The sequence below is a fragment of the Eumetopias jubatus genome, unplaced genomic scaffold (assembly GCF_037043125.1).
Source record: "Eumetopias jubatus isolate StellerSeaLion01/CBP00866 unplaced genomic scaffold, mEumJub1_p1.0 scaffold_10, whole genome shotgun sequence".
In the NCBI taxonomy this organism is placed as follows: domain Eukaryota; kingdom Metazoa; phylum Chordata; class Mammalia; order Carnivora; family Otariidae; genus Eumetopias; species Eumetopias jubatus.
Genome location: NW_028274816.1, coordinates 54011892 through 54034983, shown reverse-complemented (window position 1 = coordinate 54034983; position 23092 = coordinate 54011892). Strand labels below are relative to the sequence as shown.

General features: G+C 40.8%; 1 protein-coding gene and 1 pseudogene across 4 annotated transcripts; both read right to left on the bottom strand.

Moving 5' to 3' along the window:
- Positions 1-3199: 3199 nt before the first annotated feature.
- Positions 3200-3369, bottom strand: LOC114197225 (U4 spliceosomal RNA; annotated as a pseudogene).
- Positions 3370-9315: 5946 nt separating this feature from the next.
- On the bottom strand, positions 9316-23092 carry LOC114197120 (uncharacterized). Of its 4 annotated transcripts, none has more exons than XM_088027641.1 (7): positions 22790-23092; positions 22232-22282; positions 21815-22010; positions 18707-18763; positions 15897-16023; positions 14721-14813; positions 9316-12301 (listed from the first exon to the last, which is right to left on the bottom strand). In XM_088027641.1, the coding sequence occupies exons 4-7, from the start codon at positions 18719-18721 to the stop codon at positions 10116-10118; spliced, it is 2421 nt and encodes an 806-aa protein (XP_087883767.1). In that variant the 5' UTR covers positions 18722-18763; positions 21815-22010; positions 22232-22282; positions 22790-23092; the 3' UTR covers positions 9316-10115. The 4 variants fall into 4 exon arrangements, with proteins under 4 accessions (XP_087883767.1, XP_087883766.1, XP_027943816.1 ...); XM_088027640.1 differs by having other exon boundaries at positions 22805-23092; XM_028088015.2 differs by lacking the exon at positions 21815-22010.

Below are 23092 nucleotides of genomic sequence, written 5' to 3'. Positions count from 1 at the left end.
TGGATTGTTTTTCAATAAATATAGTACAGTACTATAAATATATTTTATCTTTCTTATGATTTTAATAACATTTTCTTTTCTCTAGCTTAATTTATTGTAAGAATACAATGTATAATACATGTAACACACAAAATACGTGCTGTTTATCAGTAATGCTTTGGTCAATAGTAGGCTATTAAGCTTTGGGGAAGTCAAAAGTTATATGCAGATTTTCAATTGGGTGGGACAGTGTCCCTAACCTCTGTGTTGTTCTAGAGTCAACTATTTCTTTTTGTGTGTGTTCTTGTGCAAAATATGTATGTTGTGGTTTTGTGTGCACATATTTTTAATTTATATGTGGTATTGTGCATAAAACTAAATTGATTTTTTACTTTCCTCATTCAGTAGTATGTCTGTAAGATTCATCCATGTTTTTAGCATACATCTAATCTATTTTTTTTAGATTTTATTTATTTGACAGAGAGAGAGCACAAGCAGGAGGAGCAGCAGAGGGAGAGGAGAAAGCAGGCTCTCTGCTGAGCAGGGAGCCCGATGCGGGGCTTGATTCCAGGACCCTGGGATCATGACCTGAGCTGAAGGCAGACGCTTAACAGACTGAGCCACCCAGGTGCCCCACATCTAATCTATTTTATAGAACTCACCTACAACATCTTATCTATTTACTCTTCCATGACAGACACCCAATTTTCCATTGGCAATAATGATGCAATACATCTCCATAGTCCTATACAAATGTATGAGAATTTATTTAGGACACATATCTAAGGAATGCATTTGTGGGTTCACAGCAATGTATATGTAAATATGTTTTTGTAATGTAAAATGTGTAATGTAAAATGTAAAAATGTAAATATGCTTACATTTACAAATGATAGCTAGATTAACCTTTGAGAAACTGCTGGACTGTTTCCCAAAGGCTTCAGACCATTGTACATTCCCACTCACAACGTGTGATGGTTCTGATTTTTCCACTTCCAATGTGGGATGTGATCCCAGGACTCCAGGATCATGACCTGAGCCAAAGGCAGTCGCTTAACCAACTGAGCCACCCAGGCACCCATACCAGCACTACTTTTAATAGCCAAGGACAGGAAACTGCACAGTGCCTATCTACAATCAAATGGATAAATAATTTTGGTATATTTATACATTAAAATAATATACAGCAATGAGAGTGAATCAATTACTTTCACTCCCAACAGTATGGATGAATGTCATGGACCTAATGTTGAGCAAATGAAGCCAACACAAAACTGTACATATATTATGTTCTATATCAGGTATAAAAACAGCAAAACAAATCTGTGCTATTATAAATCAAAACAGTGGCTACATTGTAGGGGAGAGTAGTGATTTGAATGAGGCATGAAGCAAGCTTCTAAGGTGATAGTCTAGTGCAGGTCTGCAAATGTGCAAGAATTTTATTAGGGGAAATGACTGTGAGAGAAAATGGAAAGTGAGCAGAAGAGGCTGGAAGAACTGCCAGACTATGATGTAAGTCTAACACTGAGTAAAGGACAACGGAAGGAAGATTGGGTGGAAATGCTCTAGATTTCTATCTAGGTAGTCTCAGGAAAGTTAGGTAAGTTCACTGGAGGGTCCCTAGAGACAATCTTATCTGCTTGACAGATGAGTCCCACATTCCCAGGAATGGGCCTAAATTAGAATCCTTGCCACATTTACTTACTGACTGGGGGTGGTACTTGGGGTGTTTGGCCTCAGTACAAACAGCAATGGTCTTAAAACACAGCAACTGGAAGCCTTCGGTCACTTGCATTAGGATATTTGTGAAGTGCATTCTCATGGCTGTCATAGGTGCTGGTTTTGTTTGGTTTCTTTATCTAGGTTCTGGTGATTTGACTGTTGAAAATTAACCTATGATGTGCATTTTTTAAACATGTATTTATACTTCAATGAAAATTTTAAAAATATATAGTGCTATTCATATATTAGAAAACTCAATACTGTAAAAATATCAGTGCTCCCCTGAATGATCTATATATTTAGCAAAAATCCTAGCAGACTCTGTGTGTGTGTGTGTGTGTGTATGTAAACTAACAAGCTGATTCTAAATTTTTTTTAATTTTAAAGTAATCTCTACACCCAATCTGGGGCCCGAATTCACAATCCCAAGGTAAAGAGTTATACGCTCTACTGACTGAGCCAGTCAGGTGCCTTATGATTCTAAAATTTATAAGGAAAAGCAACAGTCAGTAATAGCCAAGACCATCTAAAAGAAAACAGAAAAGGGAGGATTTATACTACAAGATGTCAAGACCTTTTATGAGTTTACAATAATAAAACAGTATGATATACATGCAAGGATATATGAATAAACGAGAAGACAATAGAAAATTCAGAAACAGATTCACACGTCTAGTCACTTGATACATGACAAAGATGACACTCAAGTATAATGAGGAAAGGACAGTCTTTTAAAGAAATGAGGCTAGGTCTTTTGCACAGTCATATGGAAAAATAATCTTGATCTTTACCTCATCCTGTATACAAACATCAATATGAGGGGCACCTGGGTGGCTCAATCAGTTAAGCATCTGCCTTCGGCTCAGGTCATGATCCCAGGGTCCTGGGATCGAGCCCCGCGTCGGGCTCTCTGCTCAGCAGGGAGCCTGCTTCTCTCTCTCTCTCTGCCGCTCTGCTTACTTGTGCTCTCTCTCTCTCTAATAAATAAATAAAATCTTTTAAAAAAAATCAATATGAGATGGAATGTGGATCTTAAAAGATTTTAAAAGAGCTACTAAAATATCTTCATAAAAAATAAAATGTCTTCATGAATTTGTGATAGGCAAAGATTTCTAAAAATCACTAAAAGAAACTATTGACAAACTTAAAGCATGATTGTTCACTGCAAGGTACCATAAGGAAAGTGAAAATGCAAGCCACAGAATTGAAAAAAAAATCACAATACACACAACTATTGAAAGATTCTTAGCAGAATATAAAGAAATCCTGTAAATCCAAGATAAGACTGACAGCCCAACAGAAAATCCACAAATCACTTGAACAAGCACTGCATTAAGGAGGATATACAAATGTTCAATAAGCCTTTGAACAGGTCCTCAATTTGCTCAACTGCATTAGTCATCAGAGTAATAATGGAAACCTCAATGAGACACCACTCTCCACCTACCAACACGACCAAAACAATTTTTTTTAATTAAAAAATAAAAACATCTGACACTACAAAGTGTCAACAAGGATTTGGAGCAACTGTAACTCTATTACTTTGCTGTGAGAGTGTAAATTAGTTCAATCACTTGGAGAATGTTTGGCAGTGTCTGCTAGTATTAGCAATAATCACGCCTTGGATAAACCTCATTGGCTACAATACTGCCACTGCACAAAGCTATGTCTGCTAGAATTAAATATACACATCCTCCATGACATAAGATTTGTACTTCCAGCGAGCAGAAAAATAAACACACTACACACACATCCCAAAACATATATAATATTTGGCCCATGGGATGTAGTTTACCTACCTCTGCTCTGCAATAACAAAATAAGTAAATGATTGCTTATAAACAGCAATATGGCTCAATCTCACAAACACAATTCTGAGCAAAATAAGTGGGACACAAAAGAATATATACAATATAATTCCATTTATGTAAAGATAAACAAAAGGAAAAGTAGTCAATGGTGATAAAAGTTAGGAAAGGGCATTTGAGAGAGAGGGGTAGTCACTGAAAAGGAGCAGCAGAAATGGTCTATTGTGTCTGTCCAAGCCTACGATGGTAATGCTCTTGTCTATGGATGCCTGAGGCACTGGTCCAGGCTCTGTATTACTTGTATAGAGCCCCACTGGGGCCAGTGTTGTGCCTGGACCAGCCCTCATTGGTTCTTACTATGATCATAGGACACACTTCAGCAAACAAAACAAAACAGGAATAAGATTTATAACTCACATGTCCTGGAGGGTACATGGCATGCCCAAGGGCCACACAGGGAGGTCAAAGAGAAAGAACAAGCTCAGATCTGGAGCTCTGCCTTTGATTGAGTCCAAGGGTGGGATGTCTGGGGTTTCATGTGGGTTCACTCATTATTGGCTAAATGGCAACATACAAATGGAATTAGGGGATGGAAGAGCAGAGGCCAGGTCACCAAAGTGGTCACTTATCTAGGTCACCCACGGTGACTAAAAGGGTAAGTTCATGGATGTGGATGGCCTAGATCCTCATCTGGTTGTTTTGCTAGAAACTATGTCATATAGCTGGCAATATGATTATTCAAAATGACTTTTTTAAAAATGGATGCCTCAGCAATCAATAGCTTAACATCAGGCACTTACACTACAGGGTTCAATATCAGCCAGTGTTCAATCAGGAAAGCTGTGTCACAATGATTTTAGAGATAAGGGAATTTTAAAATAGGAATTAAACCTTGCAAATGTGGAAGGAGGTATCAGAGTTTGTAGGAATTCTGAGAATCCAGGCACATCCAGCTACTGAAGAACAGTTAACAGGGAACATGGTATAAGATCAGTGAATCCTGCAAACATGAGCCTAATTGCTATAATTCTTTTTTTTTTTTTTTTTTTTTAAAGCACAAGCAGTGGTAGATGGAATACCATGAGGGAGAACACAGTATTTTGTAAGGTCCACAGATGGTTCTTTTGCAGAAGCACTGGAGCAGGAAAGGCAATTCCATATCTAGAGCAACTTTTCTCCAATGAAAACAGTGTGCTGTCCCTTCCATGGTGGAAGTGGTCTTGTGTAACCAAATTCCTAGCAGGGTTTGGGTAATTCTCTTTGGAGAACTGTACCAAATTTTTCCCTTCTCATTCAACTGATCAGAGAACTCCTCATGAGGCCACTGGCATGGGTTGAGAGATGGGAGTCACAGTAGCAGGAATAGGAGCCATTCCTTATGGCAATCTGAGTCACTTGTTCAGGCAGCTTGTGACTTCTGTCTAAACCTAGTCTCATCTGTGTCACTGCCCCTTGATGTTGAAGTGCTACTGGCATGCTCAAATTTGACTTCATTGCATGGTAATTTCCTGGTTCATGGCCAAATATTTAGTTTTAACTAGGGATCAAAGAAGCTAGAAGCTGCTTTCTTGGGAGTAATGCCATCTGCAGAGAATGACATAACTTTGCTTCCAAATCCCAAATACGTATGCTGCGAGCTCCATGCAGTGTCCATATCTGTCATAGACACTTCATATGTCATCAGATGTATATCAGGGGTCAAAAATCATTTCTGTAAAGAGCCAGATAGTTAATATTTTAGGCTTTGCAGACCACAAAGACAACGCTCACAATTACTCAACGCTGCCATATTAGCCTGAAGGCCCCATAGACAAAATGTAGAGTGGTCATGGCTGTTTCAGTAAAATTTTATTTACAAAAACAAGTGGCAGCCAGATTTGCCCCTTGGGCAGTAGTTTGCCAATTCCTGGATTAAACTGTGAACGAAGATTGAAAAGTTGGTATAGCTCTGAGCTGGGACCATAAAAGCATATTAATGGCCCTACCAGATGAAACTAAACTTCTCTGGAAGATGTTTACTAATAGGTATAGAGGGAAAAAAGCACGTTAGCACAATAGCTGCATATCAGGTGCCAGCAGATGTGCTGATTCACTCCAGCAATAAAACCTCATCTGAAGCTGCAAGTCATGTCAAGTCCTAATTAAATTTACAATAATCCCATGTCATTCTCCAAGATTCACCTGTCTTCTGCACAGGTCACATGAGTAAACTGAAGAGGGGTATGGTAGAAAACATGACCCCTGTGACTTCCAAGATACCGCTAGGGGTACTAATCTCTAGAATCCTTTGAAGAATGTGGTATTGCTTTTGGTTTTCTATTTTGGTACATACAAGGCAGTTACAGTGTTTACTTGTCCTTTATCAAAATTGTCCTTGTTTCATTGGTGAGGGAACCAATGTAAGGATTCTGCCAATTGTTGGGTATTTCTATTGCAACTCTGCATTCTGGAACTTGGAAAATAACCAGATGATGGGCTCAGGAATCCATTCAGACCACCACATATGGACCTGAGCAAAAGCATCCATTGTTTGTTTATAAGCCCCACTATTAATTGCTGAGCACAATGCACTTGAGGTTCCAGGAGTAATGTCATCTCTAGTGTCCAGTAATCCCTCCATATTCTGGTTATTTCCACTTACCTAATATATAACCTCCATAAAATATAGCTGCAAGTCACTTTGAGGAAGTCTAGAACAATTTATGGTATATAGTTTTGGCAGTATATCAGATTCTTTAAAAGGGACCCAGCCTGACCTTTAAGGTGCTCTGGAAATGGGAACTGACTCACGTTATGGAATTGGCTGAGGGGCCACAACTCTCATGTTGACTCAGGCCAGAATAAGAAAAGCTCACCAGAGGATCTAGTTTCCTGCAAGGAAACCATCTTGGGGGAGATCATTACAGGTTCTTCAGGCAAGAGGAGACTAGGTCAGAGCAAAAGCCTTCCTCCTAATGGCAAAGGAGACTCACCTAAGTTTAGAGGTCAAAGACCTCAACTTTGTTAGAATCTGCCCATATATTCGCACCTCAATTTTTCAGGATTCTATTCCTTCCCTTTGATGCCCTATAACATAAGAGAATCTACAAGGTTGTGAACCAATCAATGTGCTATCATTCGGTTGCTGACTGAATTTGACTTTGGGTCCCTTTTTTGTTCAAAAAAAAAAGAAAGAAAGAAAGAAAGAAAGAAAAAGAAACGCTTACTCTATATAACAAGTCCCCAAAGTGTTAATATGTAGCCACGCTCAAAACTAAGATAGGAAAATCCCCCAGAGGCCAAAATAAGTGTGAGCCGACGGTGTCAAGTGGGAGTTGAGACTAAATGGCCTGCAAAGGCCAATGGAACTGGATACACAGAGGTTTAATCTTTAGTGTAGATGGGAGTCAAGGGCAGAGGAGCCATGCACACTCGGAGAGAGTAGTGAACTACCCATTATTACAAATGAAAGACTAGTTCTCTTTCACTGGCTGTGAAGAAACAGGAAGTCCCTATTGTTACCACCATCTTTGGACCAACCTAAAGAACAAGATCAGTCAGAAGGGCAGATAAAAGAATCAAAAGGAAACCATTCTGAAATCCTGACTGAACCAGGTTGAAATTCTGCTCTACTTGTGGCTTTTCCAGTTATGGGAGACAAATCTTTTTGGTTTAACACAGGGATCAACAGGTATTTTCTGTAAAGGGCCAGAAAGTATTTTGGGTTTTGTGGGCCAGTGTTTGTCACAACTACTAAACTGTCACTGCCATGAGAAAACAGCCATAGATACATAAATGAATGGGCATTACGATGTTACAATAAAGCTTTAAAGGTAGTAGACCACATTTGGCCCACAGGAAACAGCTTGCCAACCTTCTGTTTAACACACTAAATTAAAATTACCTTGAGAGTTGATGGGCTATCCTGGTATCTACTAAACAAAACAACATGGAAGGCCTAGGATTTCTCATATCTAATGCAACTTGAGGTAGCATATACTTTACATAGCATGTGAAGGTGTGGTCCAAGAAGTCAACTTTGGAATACATATATATATATATATATATGTATGTATTTGCTGAGTAAAGCCCTTTAACCAAATAAGCGTTAAGTATCAGTGAAATGACTAAGTAGGAAATGGTATTCAAACCCGCTCAACAGCTTGTTCCCATCATGCTAGATGCTCCCTTATGGGTATCTTTTCCTTAGGGAATCTTTGTTAAATTTTACCTCAAAACACAGTACCTTCATTCTCCATCTTCATCATTTGCCTACTCAGTTACTCTGTAAACAATTTTCTCATCATTCCTTTTCTGCCACAGCTCAAGGTTCTCTGTGCCATGGTGTCTGTAAAGACACAGCTACTTCCCTAATCAGACCAAGCACTGGAAGGGACTGCCAGCACCCTGGGATATCCATTCACCCAGTAGGGAGGTCTGACAAGAATCAGGATGTATAAATTTCCACTGTTGGAATTACACTAGAATCTTCTGGTCACATGGACTTATGCCTAAACTTCAAATACATTAATTACAAATATATGGTTACACTCACTAATGTATGTCTCTGAATGACCACAGAAATTTTTTTAACAACGGATTTCCAGAGTTCTATTCCTTAGTTTTGGTTTTATATACCACATGATGATAGAGTTTCTTACTGTAAGGGATATGTTCTTACAAATTTTTAAAATTATAGTTTACTGTTACTACAAAGTAACAGTATTTTACTATAAAACTGATGCTTAATAAGAAATCTGAGTAAAATTTTGAAAAGTCCCTGAAAATCTTGCCACTTTATATAGGGTAAATAGCCCTTCACATGACTGGATGCATTATTAACACATTCAGAGACACACATATGTTTAAAGTATTTGATGTCCCTAAACTACCTTAAACTGTTACTTCTTCTATCTTAAGTCTTAGCCATCATTTTAATGAATCTGTTATTGTATAAGTTTATCAAAATATATTTATATAAATTCCTACTGATGAACATTTCCACTTTTACAAAATTAACAGCAATGATGAGCTACTGATCTTTTTCTCCTATTTGAATCTCCTAATCATAAGTTCTTATTCTATCATCTCCTGATGAAAGAGATTCCACATTCTGTATTTTGATATATACTGACCAACTTCAAAAAGCAATTATTTCGGGTACCTGGGTGGCTCATCCAGTTAATCGTCCAACTCTTTTTTTTTTTTTTTAATCATCCAACTCTCGATTTCAGCTCAGATCATGATCTCAGGGTTGTGAGATCAAGCTCAGTGTCAGGCTCCACGCTGAGTGTGGAGCCTGCTTGGGAATCTCTCTCTAAAGAAAAAAACAAAAAACAAAACTAAAAAGCCATTACTCAATCCACTGCTAGGAAAAGGTGTGAAAGTCAGTCATGCCCCACTAACCAATATGTTTGAAAAAATTACCACATTCCAACAAATATTTTTTTTCTTCTTTCTACTCCTGGGGAGAGGAAGGAGTAATAGGGTAGAGAACTTGACAAAAGTAATCTACTTCAAATAGCCTCTCTACCCAAGTTTTTGGGTGTTTTTTTTTTCCTAAAGTTTTATTCATTTACTTGTCAGAGAGAAAACACAAGCAGGGGGAGCAGCAGGCAGAGGAAGCAGGCTCTGCACTAAGCAAGAAGCCTGATGTGGGACTCAATCCCAGGACCCCAGGATCATGACCCGAAAGCAGATGCTTTACTGACTGAGCCACCAAAGTGTCCCTACCTAAGCAGTTTCTATGAAAGTCATGCTAAAACCCTTATTTAGAAGGCAATCACATCAAGTCTGGATGGAAATGTGGAGAATAAGAAACCAATGATCAATTCAACATTTACTAAGAAATGTTTGTCATTAGTATAACTTTGACACGTAAACCCCTGCCTTGACATTCTTGAGAATAGAAATAAACAGTGTAATGGCTTATTGTAGGATTAGCAATCAATTTTCAGTCTATGCTGTCACAAAAGATAACTATCCACTGATTTTATGCAGTGTAAATTCAAAGTCCAAGATGATAAGACCCAACTTGATAAGAGGCTGGGAAAGACAGGAGCTCATCACAAGGCAAAGCCCAATTACTAGGACAGATTGCAGTACTGAGTAGTTTTCTTGCATTTCAACTCTGTCTCCCTGAATTAATTTTATGAAGGCCACATTTAGGTTACCTGTTCTGAATACAAATTTTTATGAAATTCTGGAGGTAATCTCAACACAATTTTCAAATATACATTTCCTCCATTTATTAATTTAACAAATATTGAGCACCTCCCAAGTACCTGGCAATGTTAAGACCATGTAGAACCAGAACAAGTCTCTGCATTTATGGAGCTTACATTCTAATGGGCATTAATTTTAGTGTGTCCATTATACTTTTATACAAGGCCTGATAAAACTCATCCTTTCCAAAGCCTCTCCCCTGAGTAGTATTTAATAAAGGTCAAAGTTCAAACTGTACCTTACTATGCCACTTACAAGTGTTCTCTGCTGTGTGGCCTCCTGACTACTGGGATATGTTAAGCTGTGGCTCAAACATTGACTTTCATGAAATAAATGATTTTTTCTTTTGAACTTCAGGATTGGAAGAATTCACATGACACCTGGGTTTTCTTTTAAAAATCATTTTATACAACTATTTTCCTGGGTGGACTCTCTGATGTTCTTCCCACTCCTATTACTTTTATAGGATTTATCACCAGCATGGATTCTGTGATGAATGGTAAGATTTGATCGCCAGCTGAAGCTCTTACCACACGTCTCACACTTGTAAGGTTTCTCCCCTGTGTGAACTCTCTGATGAGACTGTAGCTGTGAAGAGCGACTGAAGACCTTACCACACACATCACATTTGTATGGTTTCTCTCCAGTGTGGACACTCTGATGAAGCTGAAGACTTGAGGCCTGACTGAAGTGTTTACCACACTCCCCACACTTGTAGGGTTTCTCTCCTGTGTGGACCCTCTGATGCATGTCAAGATTCAAGCTCCATTTGAAGCCCTTCCCACACTCCTCACATTTGTATGGCTTTTCTCCCGTGTGGACTTTCTGATGGGCTTGAAGGTGTGAACTGCGACCAAAACTCTTCCCACACTCCTCACATTTGAATGGTTTCTCTCCACTATGGACTCTCTGATGGGCCAGAAGATTTGAGGCCTGCCTGAATACTTTCCCACACTCCTCACAATTATATGGTTTCTCTCCTGTGTGGATTCTGCAATGAATTTTGAGATCTGCTCTACGACTGAATCCCTTCCCACACTCTTCACATTTGTACGGTTTCTCGCCAGTATGGATCAGCTGGTGAATCTGAAGTCGGGAACTCTGATTGAAGCCCTGCCCACACTCCTCACACTTGTAAGGTTTCTCTACGCTGTGTGCCTTCAGATGGATTTGAAGATATGAACTCTGACTGAAGCCCTTTCCACATACCTCACATTTATAGGGTTTCTCCCCTGTGTGGACTACCAGATGAACTTGATAATGGGAGTTCCTCCTGAAGCTCTTCCCACACTCATCGCATTTGTATGGCTTCTCTCCTGTGTGGACTCTCTGATGTGCTTGAAGATTTGAACTCAGAGTAAAGCCTTTACCACACACATTACATATGTAGGATTTCTCTCCAGTGTGAACACCCTGATGGGCCTGAAGACTTGAAGGCCGACTAAAGCCTTTACCACATTCCTCACATTTGTAGGGTTTTTCTCCTGTGTGGACCCTCTGATGAATGTATAGATTTGAGCTACAAATGAAGCCCTTCCCACACTCCTCACATTTGTATGGTTTCTCTCCCGTGTGGACTCTCTGATGGGACTGAAGATGTGAATTCCGACTGAAGCTTTTACCACATGCATCACATCTGAATGGTTTCTCCCCGGTGTGGACTCTCTGATGGTCCTGGAGATGAGAGGCCTGACTGAAGGCCCTCCCACATTCCTCACAATGATAAGGTTTCTCTCCTGTGTGGACTTTGCAATGAACAGTAAGTGCTGATCTACGACCAAAGCCTTTCCCACACTCCTCGCATTTAAATGGCTTCTCTACAGTGTGGACTTTCTGATGGGTTTGCAGAAGTGAGCTCTGACCGAATTCCTTACCACTCTCACCACACTTATAGCCTTTCTCTCCCACGTGAACTCTCTGATGAATACGAAGAACTGAGCTATAACGGAAGCCTTTTCCACATTCACTACATGTATGCAACTTTGCTTTTGAGTGTAATTGCTGATGAAGATCAAAGGTAGAGAGATCACTGAAGGATTTTTCACATTCATTACACTGGTAAGGTTTTTGTCCTGTGTGAGTCATACTATCCTGGTCCAATGCTGAAATCTTCATGCTGTCTTTCTCACAATCATCGTCACTGTAAGATTGGTCACTTCTGTGTATTCCATGATCTAGGTGATGTGAAATCCAACTGATGACATCAACATCCTGTTTACACTGACACAGCTTATTTTTCTTGGAAATTTGTTGGTTTCTATTCAGATAACTCTGTGACTCAGTCAAAGAAGTTTTCCTCCATGAGTCCTGGGCTCTCAAAATTGGAAAGTCTGAGTTTTCAGTACCATTAGGACCATCCACTTTACAATTCAGTATACAGTTCTCATCTTCAGAAATTTGAATAGAGAATCCTGCCCCAAGCTGGCAGGAGGAATCACCTTGTTTGTGAAGCTGAGAACTATTTATCATGGAGTTTTGACATCTGGATAGGTCATTTGCAATGTGTTGCCAGATTTGCCAGCAGGAAAGCTCTTCATGTGGTCCTCTGTCTTGAACGGTCCTCAGCTCACTTTGATTGCTCCCTCCTAAAGGGACAGAATTCAGAGATGTGGACAAGTGAAAACTTCATTCAAAGAGTCAAGATTTCACACTTAGGATACAGTATGATACTTTAATGAACCTCAGGATGGTTCAGCTTATCTTTTTCACCATATATGAAATACTCTGGCTTATATAGTGATGGAAACCAACCACTTAGCATTAATGAAATCCAACAAAAACAAAATTACTGCCACCTGACATACGATTTAAGTCATTTTTCAAAAATTACATGTCTTTCCCACCATAGTACAGTATCAATAAGGACAAGCATTTTGCAGTGTTGACAGCTTTTAACAGTGCCTAGCAGTTAGCAGGTGTTTAAGAAATGCATGCATAGACGGATTCGAAACTGATGTCTGAGATTATCCAGAATTCTAAATCCCAGTTTAAGTGTAAATAAGTCAGAGTAGAAAAGAGCTTTTATAAGTAAGGTATGTGAAATAGGACAAGAATGGGAAAATACAGTTTGCTAAGAAGTTGAAAGGCTACACCAGAGACAGCAGTATACCAAGGGGGTACTGAGGAGAAAATCAAGGGTGCTAAACAAAGAAAAGCATGAAGATCTATACACTAGATCCTTCTGAGGCTTCTGTACTGTCTCTCTAAATGCCTTCCCCCCACCCTCTGCCCCGCCTCAAAAGGAATCAAAAATTTTTTTTAAGATTTTATTTATTCATTTGAGACACACAGATACAGAGAGAGCATGAGCAGGGGGGAGAGGGAGAGGGAGAAGCAGACTCCCCACTAAGCCAGGAGCCCAATGTGGGTTCGATCCTGAGCCCAAGGCAGACGCTTAACCATGTGAGCCACCCAGGCACCCCAAAAGGAGTCAAATTTAGAGGCCAGGGAAGAATGCTGTCTCTTTGAAAATAGTGTGGAAAATTTTTGGATATAGATACACTGGCCTTCAATAAGAATGACTGTTTCTAAGTGCAGAATGCAGTTTATTGGTGAGCTGGGAAATAAATTCCATCACTTATGATATTTAGAAGAAACAGACTAGACTATTAGGGAATCATCACAGGCAGTAAAGCTGTCATCGTATGAAATGCCTTCGAAAGTCGTATATTTACATCTATACACCAACGCTATGTCTGAGGTAACGACATAAGATCCATTTATGATTCCATATGTGCATTTCGGAAGAAGCAAACGGGATGCAGGTGGACAAATCTTTTAAGGGAAAGGCTAACTCACAAGCTGGCTATTTTCTGAGACCTTCCATTCCCTGATATAAGAGATATGGAAGTTGAATTTCTTCCCTCCTCTGGGGGAGCTGCCTAAGAAGTGGACCAAAGAATCCTCTATCAAAAAACAATCTCCTCCCCAAATGAATATGCTCTGCTACTAAAGGAAAGTCACAGGGAGAGAATGGTGTTCGATTTGGTTATAACAACAGCGCTACGTGTTCTGTACAGGTCTCTGTACAGGCTGGTGCGGGTCAGCTTGTACAGAAAGGCAAACACACACACATATACCATAGGCAGCCGAGAAATTAGAATCAGGTTAAGAATTCATTTAAAGACAAAAAATATTTTGCAATATCCCTTCTTCACATGGATCTGTTCGCCTCTTACCTATTTCTGTGGAGGGCAGGCTTTCCTATACAGTAATTCATTCATTTATTCAACAAAGATTTACAGAGCCCCTGCCGTGTACCAGGACTATTCTAAGCACTGAGAATAGTGAACAATCAACAAAACAAACAAAAGTCCTCCACACTTGAAGATTACACTCCAGTGAGGAGGCAAAGATAAAATAAACAAATGAATAAAAATATGTGAGGCGATGATCACCCAAAATAAAGCAGCGCAGAGAGTCAAGAGAGAATGGCATTTTCAACAGGGTGGTCAGAGTCCTCACATGAGATTAGAACTGAGTGACCTGAAAGAAGTAAAGAAGGGGCCTGCAGGGTTATAGGTGAGAGACTATTCCAGGCAGAGAGGAACAAGTGAAGGGTTCTAAGGCAGAAGCTTCCTTCGCAGGTCTGAGAAATGGCAGGGAAGAGACTGTAGGCAGAAAAAATGGAGCAAGAAGGACAGGTGTATTTAGACAGGCCGTGGGAGCAGACCACAGAGGACTCTCTAGAAGCTACTTTAAGTGGTTTTTACTCTAAAGAAGCCATAAGAGAATTTTGAACAGAAGACTAACATAATCGGACTTAAAGTTATAAAGGATCCCTCAGGCTGCTACTTAAAGCACAGACCACAGAAGGGCAGGAGCAGGCACCCCTGCGAAGACTGTTGCAATAATCCAGGAAAGGGAGCAGGCACCCCTGCGAAGGCTGTTGCAATAATCCAGGAAAGGGGTTTGGCACTTGGACGAAGGTGACAGCACACAGGTGGCGAGAAACAAAACAGATGGACAGGTAACTGCGACAACGCACAGTTGCTTCGTTCTTACCTACATTTCTCTCTATCGGGGTTGCTGTCTTCATCAACCAGGGCCTCTCTTCTCTTTCTATGTGCCATTTATCTCGTTTAAAGGGCTGATGTCCTGAGAACATGCAAAATCATGAGTTAAAATGAATGCTACGGAGCCACCCAGGTGCCCCTCCGTGTAGATTTAATTATATGGATGGATTAGTAATAAAAGCAACCCTGTGACTTTTGGACAGTAGATTTATCAGTCTATAAAGTGAAGCCGACTTCAAAAAATATATCCTCAAGATTTGTACTTATGTTAAACAAGGGCCTTCAGGGTGCCTGGGTGGCTCAGTCGTTAAGCGTCTGCCTTCGGCTCGGGTCGTGATCCCAGGGTCCTGGGATCAAGCCCAGCATCGGACTCCCTGCTCCACGGGGAGCCTGCTTCTCCCTCTCCCACTCCCCCTGCCTGTGTTCCCTCTCTCGCTGTCTCTCTCTCTCTGTCAAATAAATAAATAAAATCTTAAAAAAAGAAAAGGGCCTTACCAAGTATATAAATCTGTTTTTGATTATAACTGTTAATTAAAATTGCAAGTAGGTATGTTAAAAAATAAATAAATAAAATGAACATGCTAGAGCTAAAATTTACCGGAAATTTGAGTTCCAACTGCATATTCAAGCTATCGAAAGTGTGTTTTCCAAATCTTTTTTAAATCATGACCCATTCAAGAAATAGCACTTATTTCATGACCCAACTACATACATAGAGATACGTATTATCCAAAGAAAGTCTGAATGACCTATTTCTAACCCATGTCTGTTTTCACTGAATCTCCCAGCGGCCCTCACACACTCATGCAATCAACCAGTTTTTTGCTGCAATGTGTCCTAAGAAGTTCTGATAGTCTCTCCCCTACTGATTTCATTCAAAACTGCTCATAGAATTCAATAAATCAGTTTTAGAATTCACTAATGCGATGGGAGTGAAATCTGAAATCAAATCGACAAGGTATAGCAGTACACTGTCCATTTATAGTCCTTTACAAAAACCCAAATGAAAAAGACCTGAAAGATCCTGTTCAGAAAGATCAGAAACATCTTGTGTCCCACAAGAATTAGCAAAGTCCAATCCCCAAATTCAGGGAACCATTTCAAGAGCCCCAAAGTCTTAAAACCCCAAGGGGACAAAGATCCTCCAGAGGGAGGCTGTTCTCACCCACTGAGACCAGGTTCCTGAAGTTTTCTAACATGACATCCTGGTACAGCTTCCTCTGGGCAGAGTCCAGCAGTCCCAGCTCCTCCTCTGTGAAGGCCACCGCCACGTCCTTGAACGTCACTGCCTCCTACAACAAACACATACAAGCTCAATCTTATACCCAAGGGCCACTGCAAGAGGTGGGAGGATGGGTGGGGAGGTGCTCTGGCTCCTGCGCAATCTGTAGATTTCCCAGCCCTTCTCCTTCTCTCCTGCTGATGCCACACACAGATTTTCCTCAGCCTCATCAAAAGCACTGCTATGGAAAAGAAAGCTCTATTTACGTGGCCCTCTCAGTGAGCACTGTAATAAGCAAACTCCCTAGAGTTCTAACAGCTGCATCCTAAACTAAAAAGGTTTTATTTTTTAATTAACATTGCCAATTACCCCAGAAACATTGAACAGTTTAGCCCCAACAGTGTTTGATAGCACCTGCCTTCCCGCTGAAGTGGGAACCAGGTCAGGGGTAGCGTTCTTTGTGGAAATAAACCAAAAGGGCATTCCAGGTCACTGAATGAGAAACTCTCTCTCCTCCTGCATCTGTCTTCACTTGAATACCATACTCTGACCCCAGATCTCTGATGTTCTGTGTGAATTTAAGCAGATGTCTTTTTCACAACTGCTTGTCTTTGTATTTAAAATGAAGATAGGGGCGCCTAGGTGGCTCAGTTGGTTAAGTGTCTGCCTTCAGCTCAGGTCATGATCTTAGGGTCCTGGGACTGAGCCCCAGGTCAGGCTCCCTGTCCAGCAGGGAGTCTGCTCCTCCCTCTTGCGCTGCCTCGCCCCCTCTGCCCCTGCCCGGCTTGAGCACTCACAGGTTCCTGCTCTCTTTCTCAAATAAATAAAATCTTTTAAAAAAATAAATAAAATGAAGATAAAACCAAGCACCTCTTTATAAAATTGTTCTGAGGTGTCAATGCAGTGAGCGACAAGTCCTTTAGTATCCCTGGATTTTTTAAACTAAGGTTATGTATTACTTTGATTAAAAAAAAATACACTGGGGGGAGCTGGGTGGCTCAGTTAAGCATCTGCCTTCAGCTCAGGTCATGACCCCAGGGTCCTGGATTTGAGCCCATGTCGGACTCCCTGCTTAGTGGGGAGCCTGCTTCTCCCTCTCCCTCTGCCCTCCCCCTGCTCGTGCTCACTCTCTCTCAAATAAATAAAATTTTTAAGAAATAAATAAATCAATAATAAAAAATACACTAAGAAAAAAAACAGTAAGTAAAATACACATAGGGTTTGTGACTTAGGCATGGGGGAGACAGAATCTAGCTCTCTAATTAGAAAACTTCTAACAGTTATCTTTTCTTGTGAAGCTGAAGCCTGATCCCGATGCACTGTGCCATATTTGAATATCCTACCAAAAAACATCCAATGCACCAGATATAAAACATACCTCTTAAATTTTGAGTACTTGTTAAGGACAAAAAAAAGGCAGTAATTTTCAGGACTGTTTTTTGAGAAATAGATTAAATCAGGAGAGATTACTTTTAAAAAAATAAATAAAAACTTAAAAAAAATTGTTGCATAGTATTAAATGAAAAAAAAAGATTCAAGTGTATGTTATGGGGTTGGGGGATCGACAAACAGGTGAGAAGGAAAAAAAGTACAAACTTCCAGCTATAAAATAAGTCAGGGGATGAAAAGTACAGCATAGGGAATATAATCAATAATAATACAATAACTTCGTGCAGTGACAGACTGTAATTACACTTATCATGGTGAGCATTTTGCAATGCATCTAACTGTCAAATCACTGTATTATACACCTGAAACTAGTATGTCAACTACACTTCCATTTAAAAAAATAAAACAAAATTTAAAAAGTAAAAAATAAAACAAAATAAAGGTATGAAATACTTTTTAAAATTCTTAAAAGAAATAAAGCTGTATTTATGTTATGAATACAAATACACAGCTACAAATACATATGATGAAGAGATTATGGAAATAAAGCATCTATTTGCAGAGGAAGTAGTAAAGTGCAAAATATTTTCATTTCTATTGTTTTCTACTTTTTTTTTAAAGATTTTATTTATTTATTTGACAGAGAGAGACACAGCAAGAGAGGGAACACAAGCAGGGGGAGTGGGAGAGGGAGAAGCAGGCTTTCCGCTGAGCAGGGAGCCCGATGCAGGGATTGATCCCAGGACCCTGGGATCATGACCTGAGCCGAAGGCAGTCGCTTAACGACTGAGCCACCCAGGCACCCCAAGTTTTCTTCTTTTACTTGTGAGATTAAAAAAATGATGAAATAAAAGCTAAAACCAAAACCAATTAAACTTAAAAGTCATAAAGAAAAAAGCACCTGACACACTCAACAAGTCCTCAGATGCACTCTCCTTAAAAGAGAACTTGTGTCCAGTCTCTGAAGACTAAAACGTTAAAGATTTTTTATGTATTTATTTGACAGAGAGAGACAGTGAGAGAGGGAACACAAGCAGGGGGAGTGGGAGAGGGAGAAGCAGGCTTCCCGCTGAGCAGGGAGCCCGATGTGGGGCTCGATCCTAGGATCCTGGGATCATGACCTGAGCCGAAGGTAGACACTTAACGACTGAGCCACCCGGGTGCCCTAAAATGACTTTTTTTTAAAAAGATTTTATTTATTTATTTGAGAGAGAGAGAGAGAGAGAGAGAACGAGCAGGGAGCCCAATGTGGGGCTTGATCCCAGGACCCAGAGATCACAACCGGAGCTGAAGGCAGATGCTTAACCAACTTTAGCTCCCCTAAAATGACATTTTTAACAGTAAGAAAGACAAACTCTACTCACCTTGAACACGTTCATATTCTCTTTCCTTCCGGGGAAACAGAATCCTAGAAAGATAGACTGGAAAGGAGAAAAAAGTCAATGGAAACTCGTCAAGTATGTCACTAACCTATGGGACGGCGCAGGTGAACATGGCTTGATGAGCAGAACACGGCATGCATACCAGATACCCCCCGACCCCTTTCAGTAGGAGTTCAAGGAACAACCTGCCCAACCACACGAATGGCCTCATCCCAGTGTGCCTGTAGCTTCTGCAGTAGTAATTCTTATTCTGGGCCGGGTATAAATTGAGACAATAGCAGTAAGAGAAGGCTTTGGAGTCAATATGCACGGGCTGAAGTCCTGGCTAGGCTATTCAGTAGCAGTGTCATCTTGGGAAGATGATTAACATCTCTTTGCCTCAGTTCTGTCATCTGCAAGTGGGGGAGAACAATGGTATCAACCTCATGGGACTGCTGTAAGGTAGGAAGCTATCAGAGCACTCTCAGTTTCCTATTTCTTTCCAACTGCAGAATGATATTCTATAGTTTGAAATTATCCCTATAAATGTGATTTCTACCAAGAGAACATTGTTAAAATATGTGGAGTTCACAGGTTGTTGCTCTATCACGTCATGAGTCAGGGACTGCTCAAAATCTCTGGCTGTCTTCCTGATAATTTGTTACCTCAACAATAATATCTAAATTGACATGGCCAACTTTTTATAAAAAGGTATAAAAATAAGTGAAGTTTCTTTCTTTCTAAGCAGGAAGTGCACTTTTGACAGGTAGGCATTGAGGTAAAGAAAACTAATCAAACCCAAGATTTTGCAACAACAATAGGTTGACAGTCCATACCTAAGTTAAATAAAAAAGACAAGCATCTGAGTTGTAAACGCATTGTTATAAATAAAGGAATGTACAAGAAATAAACAGGTGAGAAGAGAAAGTTCCCCCTATAGCAGAAGGCAAACCAAAAAATGTAGAATGAAAGATAGTTAGATAATCATCAATGGATGCTAAAAAAATGGTGAAAGTTTGGGAAGAAATAAGATAGTCACATGGTCTCAAAATATTAACTGGAAGATACCTTACCAAAGAAAACAAAGTTGAAACCAGCAATTGGGACAAACCCACAAACGGACACGTACTTCCCATGATGCACTGAGAAGGTGCCTTACCACTTACTTCTGTAGCATCCCGGCTGCTAATGCAGAGCCTGAACCTAATCATAAACATCAGATAAACCAAAAAAAGAGGGACATTCTACAAAATAATTTGCCAATATTCCTCATGAATATCATGAATTAAATAAATAAAGTCAGAGGATTCATTCTCTTTTTTTGTTTTGTTTTAAGTAATCTTTATATCCAGTGGGAGCTCAAACTCACAATCCCGGAGATCAAGAGTCACATGCTCTACCACTGGACCAGCCAAGTGCTCCGGAATCATTCCAGATTAAAGGAGATTAATGAAATAAAAACTAAGTTCAATGCATATCACAGGACTGAACCCTGAACTAGAAAAAGAAAACTGCTCTCAGAGACTTTATTGGGGAAACTCGAAAAACTGAATATGGGCTGTGGATTAGATAATAATTTGTTATCAATGTAATTAATTCCATTTTGATCAGTTTCTAGCTTGCCCTCAAATGGTTCAGCAAAGAAAAACAAAAACAAAATACAAGTATGATAAAGCTGTGAAAGAGACCCCAAAAATGGCATTGGAAGCTAGCAGGACCAACAGCTAGAACTTGGTGTTTCCCACTAATCAGCGAGAATCTCACAGGGCCACTCAGTCTCAGTGATCGTGATGAACAAGAAAAGGACAAGAGACTCCGTAACACAGAGACAAAGACATTCTACAATGACAGGAAAAAAAAAAAAACAAACCCAAGAACTGCCCCCCCCATGAGTGACTGACTACTTTATTAATAGTGACAACTGAAGTCTCAATTTTGTTTCTCCCATCTACTAGCTAAAAATAATTACAACATCCAGTCATCAACTTGCTTCTGCTTTTGAACAGCATGCGAACCAGAACAAATCCTCACTGCTTAAAATTCCCCAACTCAGCTAACACAAGCCAAAACCCTGTAAGCAGCCCCACCTAATAGCCTTTTACCAAGACACCTGGGTGTGTGGGCTGCTTTGCTTCAGCGAGCGAAAATAAACTTAACTCTTTGACTACAGGTATGTTCCTGGGAGGTTTTGGCTGACGGTCACTAACAGAGCAAACAGGCCAAACATAAGTAATTTGATGGGCACCAGGGTGGCTCAGTTGGTTAAACGTCTGACTCCTTTTTTTTTTTAAAGATTTATTTGAGAAAGAGAGAGAGGGTGTGCACACAGGTGTGTGGGCAGGGAAAGAGGGAGTTCTCACTCCCCACTGAGTGTGGAGCCCAATGTAGGGCTTGATCCCAGGACCCTGAGATCCCCTGAGGGGAAAAAAATATATCCAGCTCAGTTTTTTTTTTAAGATTTTATTTATTTTTTGACAGAGAGAGAGAGACAGTGAGAGAGGGAACACAAGCAGGGGGAGTGGGAGAGGGAGAAGCAGGCTTCCTGCGGAGCAGGGAGCCTGATGCGGGGCTCGATCCCAGGACCCTGGGACCATGACCTGAGCTGAAGGCCGAGGCTTAACGACTGAGCCACCCAGGCGCCCCTCCAGCTCAGTTTTATCTGTTACATCCAGCAAAGTCAATCTTTTAGGCCTCAGTTTCTAGACAAGAACCTTTCCTGAGCTTCTCGAATTTTCACATGCACAGGAATCTCCCCAGGATCTTGCTGGAATGCAGATTCCTGGGCCCCACAGGCAGAACGTCTGAATCAGAATGTCTCGGAAGGGGCTCAAGGATGAGCATTTCTACCCAAGTGATGCCAATGCCACTGGTTTGTAGACCACAATTTAAGTGGCACTGCAGCGTACCACCAGGCCCAAAGAAAGCAGCCTCCACTAAACAGAAATATACACAAAGAGAAACCAGACAAAAAGGCTAAGATGTTATCATTACATTCCAAGGTTATACGTAATTAAAGTTTTTATTTATATATTTCTGTATTTTCCATAGGGATTAGGCTACTTCTATGACATAAATATTATTTGAAATAAATGACACAGATCAGAAAGCTACCTTAAAGTAGGAAAGATAGGGGAGCCTGGGTGGCTCAGTGGGTTAAGCATCAGACTCTTGGTTTCCACTTAGGTCATGATCTCTGGGTCATAGGATCCAGCCCCATGTAGGGCTTCGCAGTGGGGAGTCTGCTTGAGATTCTCTTTCTCTCCGTCTCCGTCTGCTTCTGCCCCTTCCCAGCTCGTGCTTTCTCTCTCTAAATAAAATGAATCTTTTAAAAACAATAAAATAAAGTAGGAAAAACAGCAGTACCACTTAACACAGCCACTGTGTGACGGAAATGGGTTCATTTGCGTAAAGCTTTTAGAATCGAACTTAGCAACTAAGGCTCAGCTATAATCATTACTCAAGTGCGTGTCCCACACATTCTCCAATTTACGTGACTATCGCAGTAGAAGAATGCCAAGTCCTACTCACGCGGAGCTCTGATGCCTCCTCCTCCGCGCAGTGCTTTTTGAGAAGTCAGGGCTGGGGAAGGAAAGGAGGTTGTGAAATACCGGGTTTGTTTCCGTTCCCGATAAATTACACTCCTCAGTACCAGCTAGAAGCAACTCTCCTTCCAAAAAAAAGGTCAGGAGTCCAGGACAATTCAGCTGCCTGGGCTCACAGAACCTCACTGCGAAATGGGCGCTTCTCGGATAATTACAGCAGTATTAGTAACAAGAAGTCTCCTGCCAGGCAGTTACAAACCTTTTACTTGTACTATCTCGTTTCTTTCCTCACAACACTGTAATAGGAAGGTATTACTTTTATTTCCCTTTTACACAACAGCAAACCAAGACACAGAGGGATTAAGCACCCTACCCAGTAACCCACCCATATGAAGACGGCTAGTTCGCAGGTGGGGAGCCAGGACAGGGGTGCAGAGAGCCCGGGAGACCCTTAAACCCGGAGAAGCACAACCAGAGCCCGCCCCATCCAGGGCAGGTCCCCAACGCGCAAAGAAGTTCCGCCCAGGAGAACGCAAATCCCTACCCCGGGCTATCACACCTCCGTTTTTAGCCGCTCTTCCTCTTTCTCCCCAAATGAAATGCTGGTGGCTGCGGGACCCAGGTGCGTTTTCGGGAGAAGTTTGAATGGGTCGTGGACAGCCGACATGAAACACCGTAATCAGGGAAAAGATGGCTGCTACGGCGTCCTCCTGGGGCGGAAGTGCCTGCGACCAACCAGCACTCCTGGACTACACTTCCCAGAATTCCCGAGAACCACCTTCTTCAATGGAAGTACCTGTGACTACACGGAGCTCCTGGACTACACTTCCCAGAACTCCGCAGCACC

Coding starts and splice junctions, on each gene's coding strand:
- LOC114197120 (XM_088027641.1), bottom strand. Junction 14,814..15,896: donor CAGGAACCTGGTCTCAGTGG/GTGAGAACAGCC, acceptor GCATGTTCTCAG/GACATCAGCCCTTTAAACGA. Junction 12,302..14,720: donor CCCGATAGAGAGAAATGTAG/GTAAGAACGAAG, acceptor CTGTCCCTTTAG/GAGGGAGCAATCAAAGTGAG.